Source organism: Aedes albopictus, chromosome 3, assembly GCF_035046485.1.
Source record: "Aedes albopictus strain Foshan chromosome 3, AalbF5, whole genome shotgun sequence".
Lineage (NCBI taxonomy): Eukaryota > Metazoa > Arthropoda > Insecta > Diptera > Culicidae > Aedes > Aedes albopictus.
Window position 1 is genome coordinate 431,587,948 of NC_085138.1, and position 13,065 is coordinate 431,601,012.

General features: G+C 42.2%; 1 protein-coding gene across 3 annotated transcripts in view; it reads left to right on the forward strand.

Annotated features, from left to right (window-relative positions):
* The window catches only part of LOC109621464 (calpain-11-like), a 259,165-nt gene that overhangs the window by 179,734 nt on the left and 66,366 nt on the right, over window positions 1-13,065 (forward strand). For all 3 annotated transcript variants that reach the window (XM_062856505.1, XM_062856503.1, XM_062856506.1), the window contains 2 exons: window positions 4,189-4,505; window positions 4,562-4,764. In XM_062856505.1, coding sequence (XP_062712489.1) covers window positions 4,189-4,505; window positions 4,562-4,764 — 520 coding nt within the window. The remainder of the gene's footprint in view (window positions 1-4,188; window positions 4,506-4,561; window positions 4,765-13,065) is intronic.

The window sequence follows — 13,065 nt, forward strand, 5'->3', positions numbered from 1 at the left end:
CATCATCTCAACTCGTCGAGCTGAGTCGATTGGTATATAACACTTGACCCCTCCGGAGGCTCTATCAAATTTTCGTTTTTGGAGTGAACATATAGCCTTTCGGTACACCTTGGTGTACGAGAAAGGCAAAAAGAAATAAAGTGACAATTCCCGATAAAAACCCACGAAAAATCCCCAAAGATATTCCTGGAGGAGTCTTCAAGGAACTGCAGGAGGAATCTCTGAATGTACTCTTGGAGGAATCCCTCAAGGATCTCCTGACCTAAAACCTGCAGTAACTCCTGTATGAATCCCTGGTTGATCAAGAATCTCTCCTTGAGGGATCCCTGCAGAAAGAAACCAATGATTGAAATTTTAGAAGAATTCCAGAAGAAACGCCAAAAGGAATCCCCGAAGGGATTCCAGTTGGCATCCCTGAAGGCATTCGAGGAGGAACCCCCGAAGGAAATCCAGGAGGAGTCCAAACAAATTCCTGGAGAAATCCCCGAATGAATTCAAGGAATAATCATAAGAAATCCAAGAGAAATTTCCGAAGGAATTACTGGAGGAACCCCTGAAGGAATTCCCAGAGGAATCCCCGAAGGAATTCCAATGAAAATTCTAGGAGGAATCCCCGAAAGAATTCCAGGAGGAATACTCGAAGGAATTGCAGAAGGAATTCTTGGAGATATCCCCGAAGAAATTTCAAAAGGAATTCCAGAAGCAATTCCAGGAAAAATCTCCGAAGAACTCCAGGAGGATTTTCCGAAGAATTTCTAGGAGATTTTACCGAAGGTATTCCAAAAGAAATCTCCGAAAGAATTCCAAGAAGAATCCCCGTAGGAATGCCAGGAGGAATCCCTGAAGAAATTCTAGGAAGAATTCCTCAAGGATTTCTAGGAGGAATTCCTGAAGGAATTCCAGGAGTAATCCCAGAAGTAATTTTAGGAGTAGGAATTCTAGGAGGAATCGCCGAAAAAACTATAGCAGGATATAGAATTCCAGGAGAAAATACCGAAGAAATTTCAGAAGAAATTACAGGGAGAACCCCCAAAGAAACCTTCCAGAAGCAGTCACCGAAAGGATTCCAGAAGCAACCGCCGTAGGATTTCCAGGAAGAATCTCCGAAGAAATTCCAGAAGGAATACACGGAGGAATTCCAAGAGAAATTTCTAAAGGAATTTAAGTAGGAATCTACGACAGAAATCCAGAAGAAATATTGTAATAAATTGCGGGACGAATTCCCGGAAGAATCCTTGAAGAAATTTCAAGAGGAACCCCCGAAGAAAATCCAGAAGAAATCCCCGAAGAAATTCCATTAGGAGTTCGTGGAAGAAATCCAGGATGAAATCCCCATAGAAATCCAGGAAGTATCACCGAAGGATTTCCAGGCAGAATCCCCGAAGAAATTCTAGGAGGAATCCCCGAAGGAATTTCAAGAGAAATTTCCAAAGGAATTCCAGGATGAGTCTCCGAAAGAATTAAGGAGGGAACCCCGATGAAATTCTAAAAAGAATACCCGCAAAAAATCCAGGAGAAATTTCCGAAAGACTCCAGGAGGAATCTCCGAAGAATTTCTAATAAGTTTCCTCGAAGGAATTACAGGAGAAATTCCCGAAAGAATTCCTGAAAGAATTCTCAAATGAATTCCAAGAGGATTCCCAAAAGGAAATCCAGGAGAAATCCCCGAAGAAATTCTAGTAGGATTCCCCGAAGGAATTCCTAGAGAAATCCCCGAAGGAATACTAGGAGGAGGAATCCGAAGGAGCTTCAGGTGGAGTCCCCGAATGAATTCCAGAAGGAATCTCTGAAGGAATTTCACGAGAAATACCCAAAGGAATTGCCGAAAAAATTCTGAGGAGGGGCGGGGGAGCGAAGAACGTCCCAGAAGAATCTTCGAAGGAGTTCCAGGATAAATAACTGAAGGCAATCCAGGAAGAATCCACGAAGGAATTACAGGAGAAATTTCCGATGAAATTACAGGAGGAATCCCAAAAGAATTCCGGGAGGAATCACGAAGGATTTCCAGGAAGAATCCCCGAAGAAATTCTAGGAGGAATACCTGTTAGAATTCCAAGATAAATTTCAAAAGGAACTCCAGGAGGAATCCCCGAAAGAATTCCAGGAGGAATACTCGGAGAAATTATAAGAGGAATTACTGAAGAAATTCCAGGAGAAATCTCAGAAGGACTCCAGGAGGAATCTCCGAAAAATTTCTAGGAGGTTTGCTGAAGGAATTCCAGGAAGGATCCTCAAAAGAAATCCAGGAGGAGTCCTCGAAAGAATGTCAGGAGAAATCCTCGTAAGAATTTCAGAATGAAATCGTGGAGGATTACCTGGAAGAAATTTTGGAGGAATTCTTTTGGGAACTCCATGAGAGATCTTTTAAAGAAATCCTGGAGATATGGCTGATTTAGTCCTAAAGAAATACTTGAAAGAAACTCCTAATAAAATTTCTGTAGGAACTCTTCGAGGTATCACTGAGTCTTCCTGGGAAAATCTCTGAAATAATTTCAGAAGCGACCCCTGGAAGAATCCCTTACAGAACTTCTGGGGGAATCCATGAAGGACCTCCTGGACGACAAATTCCTGATGGAACTATTGTAGGAATTCTTGAACTTCAAACAGAACTTCTAGACTAATAGAAGTCCGTAATTGAACTTCGGAAGGCATCCCTGAATCCTCCTGAAAGAATCTCTGAAGGAACCCCTAGAGCATTCACTGAAAGCACTCCTGTCAGAATACCTATGAGATATTCTGACGGAATTCCTGATGAAACTCCTGACGACATCCCTGAATTGCTAAAAAGACTACTGGACACATCTTTTAACCTTTCAGGACGCGCGCCATCAAGCGGCTGAAACTGCACCGCGCTTCCGCTGTATACGGCAAGCGAATTTTTTTGGTAGTGTTGTACTTTTTACAACGGCGCGCGCGCTGAAGGGTTAAGGAACTCCTGAAAAGATCTCTAAAGGAACTCCCTGATGAGAGTTTTAGAGGAATCTTTGAAGGTATTTTCGAAGGAACCTTTGAAAGAACTCTTGAAGAAATCCCCGAAGAATCGTCTGGACTAATCCCTAAAGAAACTTCTGAAGAAACCCCTGATGAATTCTCTTAAGGAATCCCTGATGTATCTTCTAAAGGCATCACTGATTCATTCCGGAAGGATCTCTGATGAAACTCCTTGAGAGATGTGAATTTTAAGTGGCATCTACTTGAAAATGAAAAAACTAAATAGTTCCATGAGTTTTGTATTCGAATGGGCACCTTGGAATTATATTTGAATTTGTTCAGAAGTTCTTAATAAGAGTCTTCTGCATATTTTCCTAAAACAATTGAAGGAAAATAGACACACCAAAGTTCCAATGACCAGACTTCAAATTGACGTTCTTCCTTTAGTATCATAAAGGCAAGCATTTAGTGATTGATTTTTTTTTTTGTTAATTTTCTCTCGATGGTAGGTTTTATTTCCGAAAATACGATCCGTTCATGGTGATCCGTTCCATGGCGACTAGCGCCTACAACTAATTGAATAGTAGATACCAACTCCAGGAAGGGGTGTTTACCCGTCGTCCATATTGCCTTTTGAACCCATCCGCGACCCAATTGCCGTTGCCGGCGGGTACTCGGAATGGGTCTGCTATAATGGCGATATTCGTCCTCCACTCAGAAGAGGTTTTGCTGGAGGCCGGAAACCTTGGACCTAGCGTTGGGTGCTTGCTGTTTGCGGTTTTCCTGAAACAAAACACTTGGATGGGCTCAAGCGGCCTTGTGAGTTGTGACCTTCCCTGCCACATCGCCTACACACCTTGCTACTGTCAGGGCCTTTGCAGCCCCATGACTTGTGTTGTGGTTCCAGACTCCTGAAGCAAGCCTCCGGTAGATCGTGCAAGGTCAGTTGGCCTACTGACCAGCCCTCCTTGAGATTTCCAACTTTAACGTAACAAGTCCACCACAGGTAGCTGTACAAAGGCCACTTGTGACCCTGCCGGGCTCTTCCGTAGCCGAACGACTGCGGTGGCCTCCTGAACCTATAGTATCTACCCGTGTACAACATTTCAAGTCAATTGGTTCAAAATTGACTGAGATGTAGTGGAAAACAGACGAATATAGAAGCCACCGCCCAAGTGGCGTGATACCCTACTATGAACATAGCTGCACGTTCTTGTCAATACTCATCTAATACCCACAATCGTTTTTTCTTTCCAGATGGTGGCCCGAAGGTGCGATCCTGGATAAATGGCTCCGCAGACCTCCAGTCAACGCTATCCAGGCCCCGTTCTACAGAGGTCATTACAGCCAACGGACACAACGGAACCATTCCCAATGGGCGAACCCATATAGGTGTGAACGGCATGAATGGGATGAATGGCGGCCTGAATGGCCTGAACGGTATCAACGGTATGAATGGAGGTCCCAACGGGGTCCTAACTCGTGGCCCTGGAGGATTGCACGAAGATCTGGAATTTCCACCAACGACACGGACACTGTCCAAGAAGAAGCAGATAGTTTGGATGCGACCTCACGTAAGATCAATTCTACTGTATGATTTCAACGTACGTTAACACTTTTTCAATTTTAGGACATGTGTGCTCGTCCTCAGTTTCGGGTATCGCCTCCGGGGTCACCATTGTCAGCCCGAGAACTACCAGAGCCTGTTGGGCCTGGTGATCCTAGCTTACTAGCAGCCCTAGGTTGTCTATCGCAGCTACCCCGACTTCTGGAACGCGTCGTCCCTCCGGAACAGACATTCGATACCTCCAATGGATACTGCGGAATGTTCAAGTGAGTAATTCGGCTACCCTGCCACCAACTAACATAATCGTATCGATATTTTAATCGAGTATAATTTATTGAAACCCTAATCGAACACGATCCAGATGGACTACCAGTTGAACCACACGACTCCTGGAATTTTTATTGATCCCACTAGTAGAACCAACCCAAAATGGCCAAGCCAAATCGATACCAGCGGGAGTTCTCATTAGTATATGCAAATCCGATCGGATCCAGCGCGAAATTCAGATTTGTCGCACAATCGATAATTTATGAGAAAGTTACTGGAGCCACTCGCAATGACCACTCACTTTTCTCACCAATCGAGCTCAGCAGCTCGGACTCGGATAGCCGTTTTTGCTTTTATTGCCTACAACTGAGGACACCCTCCGGCGGGCTTCTTCGCGCCATGCGGACCACTCTAAATGGGATTGTATGAATGACTTCACTGACACCTATTTGTCGCAATTCAATACGCTAATGGCGCCCATAAATTCGCTTCGCTCCGGTGTCAATAGGTTGTGAGAGCAAACGCCAATGAAGACGCCTACGGGCCGGCGCGCCGTCGCTTGTACGGTCCGTACAAGCTAATTTCAATCTAATAGCGTCGTCGTTTAGGTTCTGTAGTGCGCCGGCCGAAGCTCAATCAGTGCAGCTAGCGAGCGGGGCCAACCGGGTTCCTCAAATCGCAGGGAGAGAGGCTTTGTCATATGTTTTCGAAACTACGATCGCGATCGCGCGGGTGTCGTTAGCTGACTATGGTATTTACGAAATTTGTTGTGCATGTGCTTAGGCTCTCCTCCGATCGGATTGTAAATATCGTCGATCGGTCGTCGAACATAAGGAATGAGAGGATGACTAAGGAGACGGTCGGCGCGCATCTAAATTGTGGCTATAAATTATCGCTATATTTATGCCTATAAAGTGTTCAAATTTAATGGTTTGTTTTAGCGGCTTTCCACGCGCGAACGTTAGAGCGACGAGTTGCCTGAGGGAGACAGTCGTACGTAGAAGAAAGAGCGTATAAAAGCTTTACTAGCGGAGGGGCGATAGAAGGTTTCATTGAAGAAACGGTAAAACTGTTCAAGCGCCTTTGGTTAGGCTAAGATGGAAACCATTACCTACAACATGAGAGAGTTAGCTTCGCCGTACAGCCATTCCATAGGAAACCGATATAGTGGACCTCCAGAATGTGACGGTGATACCTAAATGATGCGAAATTTTCTCGTTTGAAAATAAGCATTAGCATCGTAGTTTAATACACCGGATCTTCTTTTTATGCACATGACAGGGGTGCATAAATTAAAAATGTACATAATTTAAAAAACCTAATTAATCCACCTAGTGGTGATGGTGCCTTTCTCGTGCTTTAAAATATCCTTTCAATAAAACTCAAGCGGCATGTTGACGACATTGACATAAATACAAAATGAAAACTGCTTGCTAAATCTACTCAATATGGATACATTTTATATTAGCATAACATCCAATATTCAGAAATTATAAAACAAAATTCAAACTATATAAGTGTCATGAAGCCGCAAAATTTTGAAACATCATTTTAGATTTTCCGGTCATCATTTTATGACTCCGGATATCTACCCCAACTAAACTAATCGCCATCTTGAACATTGAGACACCATCTTGGATGTCCTAGTATTCATTTTTGGACCTAAAATTACATAAAATAGTCGCCGTATTGAATTTTGGCATGTCGTTTATGATTTTCTGGATACCAGTTTTGGACGAAGATCGGCATTCTTCCCTATTCAAACTATAGTCATGTTGCAGACCTTGTGAAACAGCGGACAGCTTGGGTTTTCCGATTAAATTTTGAAATCTGAACATATTTCCATACAAAATATGCCCATAATGCAAGAATTAAAAATCCTATAAAATAGGCACTTACTTGAATACTGGGCCATTATCTTGGATTTTGGACCGCTATCTTGGATACTCTGGTGGACTCCGAACATATTTCCCATACCAAACACACTTATTTTACATAGTTTTAGTGCTCAAAATTCCTTAAAACAGCCGCCATCTTCTGTTGACGCGATTAAATTCTTATTTTTCCATTCAACGTTGACCCATCCTGCTATAAATTTACACCTTAGGAATCTAAAATGGTACGATTTGGTGAGATCGCTTTAGTTTTGTCTATGTTTTGTTCTCTTTCATATATGTGAACTTAGACCGATTCGTCACTGTTGTTCATACCTAACGTTTATCAGGCCATTAAGGTGAAACATCAAGAAATCCCATTGCAATTTTGCATACAGACTTTAGAGGCACAAATCTGACGAACGAAGCATCGAACCAAGCCGCACTTGTTTATCCTGGCTTTGCTCACTTGCAAAAAGAGGCAGCTTTTCCAAATCGAGCGGATTTGTTTTCGATTTTTTGAGATTGGTGCTCTTGAAATCGTGAGTAGGGGTCCAAGTCGGCCATTGTGGCAGCCATATTTGTATTCTCTGATGTTTCTCCTTAAACAAAGCCACGATTGAATTTTTCACATGAACGTTGGTTCTGCTATACAAAAGCTAGTCTCTAATGTGATCTAAGGCTATTTTCTTGCTAACCGTTCATTAGATTATCAAAAAATCTGCGATCTGATGTGTCGTATATATGGGTTTGGTTCATTTTTATATTTGGTAATATCCGGTGGGATAGCCGAATCTGATTCCATGAGTCATGGACCATGACATTACCGGTTGTCCCAATTATGGTCTGAGATTATTTTATTGCTTATTTTTCACCTTTACCTAATCACCGCGATTTGATATATCGCATGCATGAGTTTGATTCACTTTTACTTTTAACCACTTTCGAAGCCACAGCGCCACAGCTGAACCCGCAACACTACCGGGTCTGACCCTATTTTTCCATCAGGATGTTGATAAGTCGTGATCAGTCTTGTTAGAGATCACAGTCATTTGAACCTTTTCGTCGATATTCGGCCTCCTTTGTCTCCGGTATCCGCCACACAATCAATCAAACTACTGTTCGAAACAAAAATGTCAAACGAATGCGCTTCACCACGATAGCGGCTTCGAAAGACGGTTCGGCTTTTGTTATTCCTGTCTTCTTCCATAACAAGAGCTATGTTGCCCATCTGTGTGCCGTATTCAATGCAACATGCAAGAATAAACTCATATTAACATTCATAATCGGAATTGGCTGAAAATCTATGCGTAATGCTAGAATTACTTACGTGTCATCGTGTCAGATGACATTGATTTGACTCTTTCTTATGTTTATTGATCTTCGTTCTACTGCTCGTGTTGTGTGTAGGTAAGAGGTAACGGTAGCGCACGAATGTGACAAAGCAAACTGACACTCGACTGCGGCAACGAAATGAAGGTAGTGAAAAGTGTCGAATGTTTACAAGACTGGTCGTGATTTGATACACCGCATCCATGGGTTTGGTTAAATTTTACATTTTACTACCCGGATCTGATTCTGGGTAACTACCAGCTGAATCAAATATGGTCTGACATTATTGTCTTGTTAACTGCTCATCGGTTAACCAAAAACGCTGCAAATTGAAGGTGTCACATGCAGAGTTTGACAATTTCGACGGGACTCTCGGAACCCATTCCGGAACACTACCAGTGTTGGTAAACTCACACTCAAAGCACACTCATGAACCGCTCCTGCGTGAGCAAACTCGCGCGCGATTCTGAATCGTTTTCTCACGCGCGAGTTTTTCATGCAAAATCTCGCTCTCTCGAGTCAAGCGCCGAAATCTCATTTGCTTTTAAAGCCAATTCAAATCAATTTGAATGGCATTCAATGTTCAAGAAATAAAGCAGTGAGTGAAATCATGAGTTAACTCATGCATGATTTTTTCGGCAGCGAGTTTGGCGAGTCAAGAATCGTGCGTGAAACAACTCAACCATGAGATTTGAGAATTTGAGTTTTTACCAACACTGAACACTACCAGTTGCCTTTAGTGTGATCTACGGCTATTTTCTAGCTAACTGTTCATCAGGTTATCGCAAAAGCCACGATTTGATGTGTCACATGCCTGGATTTGGTTTACTTTTACATTTGGCCTCTCCCGGCCATTCAAAACCGATTCCGAAACACTTGCTGACCGTTCATTAGGTAATCTAAAAAGCCGCTATTTGATGTGACGCATGTATGGGTTTGTTTCTCTTTCAGATTTGACCACTTCGGCGGTAACCCAGGAACCGGTTCCGGAACACTACTGGTTCAAATATGGTCTGAGATGATTTTCCTGCTCATTGTCCATCAGGTCATCGAAAATGCCGTGGTTTGATGTGTCGCATGTATGGGTTTGGTTCAATTGTGTATTTGGCCACCTCCAGCGGGACGCCTAGAACCGGTTCCGGAACACTACCGGTTCAGATATGATCTGAGACTCTTTTCCTACTAATCGCTCATCAGGTCATCGAAAATGCCGTGGTTTGATGTGTCACATTAGGCCGTGTCGATTTTTGCAAAATTGCGAATACACAATCCCGAATAGTCACAAATGGTTGCAAATGGACCCAAATGAAGCCCTGCAAAATTTAAAAATTCTAAAAAATCGGTAAGCTAGTCCGCAATCGACTTGAAGTTTTATATGGGAATTTTAATTTTTCAGTATGGGGAAATCCAACTTTTCAAACTTTTGAAGAAAAAGGCACATTAAAGCAACTCTAAAAATCCGCTCCCCCCCTGAAGATTTAGTGCATATATTAGGGAACATTTTGTTAGAAGACAACTTTTTAGTTGCACTTAAGATAAGGGCGTTATCAAATTTCGAAACAATGGATATTTTATTCACATGATTTCTAACTTCTTTAATTGGCATCACTGCTCGTTTTGCGTGTGGAAGAGGGTGGTAACAGCCATCTGCGGCGTCACCACCCGTCGCTGGATGGAGACGCAAGTACCTGATAAAAATGAGATAGTTAGGATTGTAAATATTCTTGCGATATTGCTTTATAAAAACTTGGTCTCTTCGGCAAAGTTGTTGACATGGTCAAGAGCTGTCCAGTGATGAACAAAATCATTGGCAAATCCATCGCTGGGCGGCGCTAGTGCGCATATAAACCGCATGCAATAGTATTAACGTATATGCGTGTATCTCAATAACGTGATAATTTAACTGTGTGGTGTCTTCGACAAAGTTGTTGGCTGGGCCACGGGCTATCCAGTGACGAACCAAGTAAGTAGGAATTCAACCGACAGGCGGCGCTAGTGTGCATACCAACTGGATGCAAAAGTACAAACTTATATGTGTGTATCTCAATAACGTGATAATTTAAGTAGGTGGTGTCTTCGACAAATTTGTTGGCTGGACCACGGGCTATCCAATTACGAACGCAATACAGTCTTGACTCCTACTACACGGTTAGTTCGGGGGTGCAGTAGGAATCTGTGTTGTAGGAATCCCAGAGCTTATGGGATTTCGCCTAATTGGGGGTGTGAGCGAATATATCAGGAGTATTACAAGATAGCACCATACTTTCTTTGGCAAAGTTGTAGTACTAGAATAGATCTACCACACAATGCGAACTAACATCCAATTAGTTGGCAATTTGGCCGATAGAGGCGCTATGTAGAAGTGGTTGCTTATGTTCACTCGCCAGTAGAAGCACTCATAAATTATCGCTTGCGATATCTCAAGATCTACTTGATTTGGAACAATGCTGTCTTCGGCAAAGTTGTTCAGTAGGTCAAGAACAATTTGGTGGTTAACCAATTAGTTTGTGATTTCGCCGCTAGGTGGCGCTAGTTGTTAAGTAAAGTTTCAAACTTCTCTAGCTCGCGATCCAGATCAGATAGAAAATTGCCGTCTTCGTCATAGTTTTTCAGGAAGTAAAAACCTATCTGGTGATTCAACATCAAGTTGGTGATTTTGCCGCTAGGTGCCACTAGTTGTTAAGTAAAATGTCAAACTTCTTTAGCTCGCGATCCAGAGCAGATAGAAGAGAGTCGTCTTCAGCAAAGTTCTTCAGGAAGTCAAGAACAATCTTGTGATGTAACAATTAGTTGGTGATTTCGCCACTAGGTGGCACTAGTTGCCAAGTAAAGTTTCGAACTCCGCTATCTCGGGATCCAAAGCAAATCGAAAAGTATCGTCTTCGGCAAAGTTGTTCAGGAAGTCAAGAGCTATCTAATGACTTAGCATTTAGTTTGTAATTTCGCCGCTAGGTGACGCTAGTTGTCAAGTAAAGTTTCAAACTTCTATAGCTCGCGATCCAGATCAGATAGAAAAGTGCCGTCTTCGTCAGAGTTTTTCAGGAAGTAAAAACCTATCTGGTAATTAAACATTTAGTTGGTGATAGCACCGCTAGGCGGTGTTAGTTGTCAAGTAAAGTTTCAAACTTCTCTAGCTCGCGATCCAGAGCAGATAGAAAAGTGTCGTCTTTAGCAAAGCTTTTAGTAATTCAAAACCTCAGTGGTGATTCAACATTTAGTTGATGGTTTCGCCGCTAGGTGACGCTAGTTTCTAAGTAAAATTTTAAACTTCTCTAGCTCATGATCAAGAGCAGATAGAAAAGTGTCGTCTTCGGCAAAGTTCTTCAGGAAGTCAAGAGCTTTCTAATTAAATAACATTTAGTTTGTGATTTCACCGCTAGGTGGCGCTCTTTGTCAAGTAAAATTTTAAACTTCTCTGACTCGCTATTCAGAGCAGATAGAAAAGTGTCGTCTTCTGCAAAGTTCTATAGGAAGTCAAGAGCTATTTAGTGAATTAACAATTAGTTGGTGATTTGGCCGCTAGGTGGCGCTAGTTGTCAATTGAAGTTTCAAACTTCTTTATTTCGGGATCCATAGCAGATGGAAGAGGGTCGTCTTCGGCAAAGTTCTTCTAGAAGTCAAGAGCTATCTAGTGATTCAACTATAAGTTTGTGATTTCGCCTCTAGGTGGCACTAGTTGCCAAGAAATGTTTCAAACTTCTCTAACTCGCGATTCAGAGCAGATAGAAAAGTGTCGTCTTCGGCAAAGTTCTTCAGGAAGTCAAGAGTCATCTTCTGATTAAAAATATAGTTTGTGAATTTGCCGTTATGTGGCGCTAATTGACATGTAAAGTTTTAAAACACTATCTCAGGATCTATAGCAGATAGAATAGTACTGTCTTCGGCAAAGTTCAACAGGAAGCCAAGAGCATTCTGGTGATAAAACAATAAATTGGTGATTTAGCTGCTAGGTGATGCTAGGCTGCTCGGAATCCATAGCAGATAGAAAAGTGTAATCTTTGGCAATTTTCTTCAGAAAGTATAGACAATAGAACAACCTGGTGATTCAACAATTAGGAGGTAGTTGGCAAATAGAATTTTGAACATCTCTATCTTGGATCCAGACCAGGGTTGACAATCGTCGTTCTCTTCACCGCCGCGCAAAGAAAAAAAATCACATTATTCCGATAGAACAACATTGACGACTAGCTTTTTCATTGCCGGTAAAGGGTTCCACGATGAATCCGAGGATGCACCTCAATAATAAATGGTCGCCAACCAACGTTTTTGTTATCCTTTTTGTTCCTTGTAAACGAGCGGTGACCGGCCAAGGAAACGCCACCAGGAAGTAGAATTTATTAGTGTTTCAGCGCGTATGCTATTGTTGCACCGCAATAGTTCTGTTGCTTAATAGTAATCCCAAGTAACACGCTTGTCACATAAGAGCGGAACAAAAACCTGCTGCTGTACTTTTTATGTGACAAGTTCGTTACTTGGGAAGGATTGACAATTCAGAGGTCCGATGTTTAATCCCAGATGCAAACTTTTTTGTACATATATTGAAATTCATATTTGTGTGATACTGTGCGACAACATAGACTCCGTCCACAGACAAACAGACGTAACACTCTTCAACATGGCTTGGCACGTGCATTTAAAGATAAATTCAAACTTTTATTTAATTTCCACTATCCTTCCACCAGAGGCGCTAGTGTTCGATCGTTTTGACGTTTGCCAGTGTACACGTTGCTGAATCATGCAATCGACAGTATCTCGAGCGGTTCTTCGAACAGGTGGCTGTGTGCTCATGGAAAATATACCGGGCAAAAGTTTTTGATGAATTTCCTCCAAAAGTTATGTCTGTTTGTCTGTGCTTCGTTGCTTAGCGCACTTGAGAAAAGAGCGAAGCAAAATGACAAAATATTTCATTTTTCTTAAAAATGCAAGCCCTTCATTCAACTAATTGTTGAATCACCAGATTGCTCTTGACTTTCAAAAGCACTTTGCCGAAGATGAAACTTTTCGATCTGCTTTGGATCCCCAGATAGCGGAGGTTTAGACTTTACATGACAACTAGTGCCACCTAGCGGCGAAATCAAAAACTAATTGCTACAT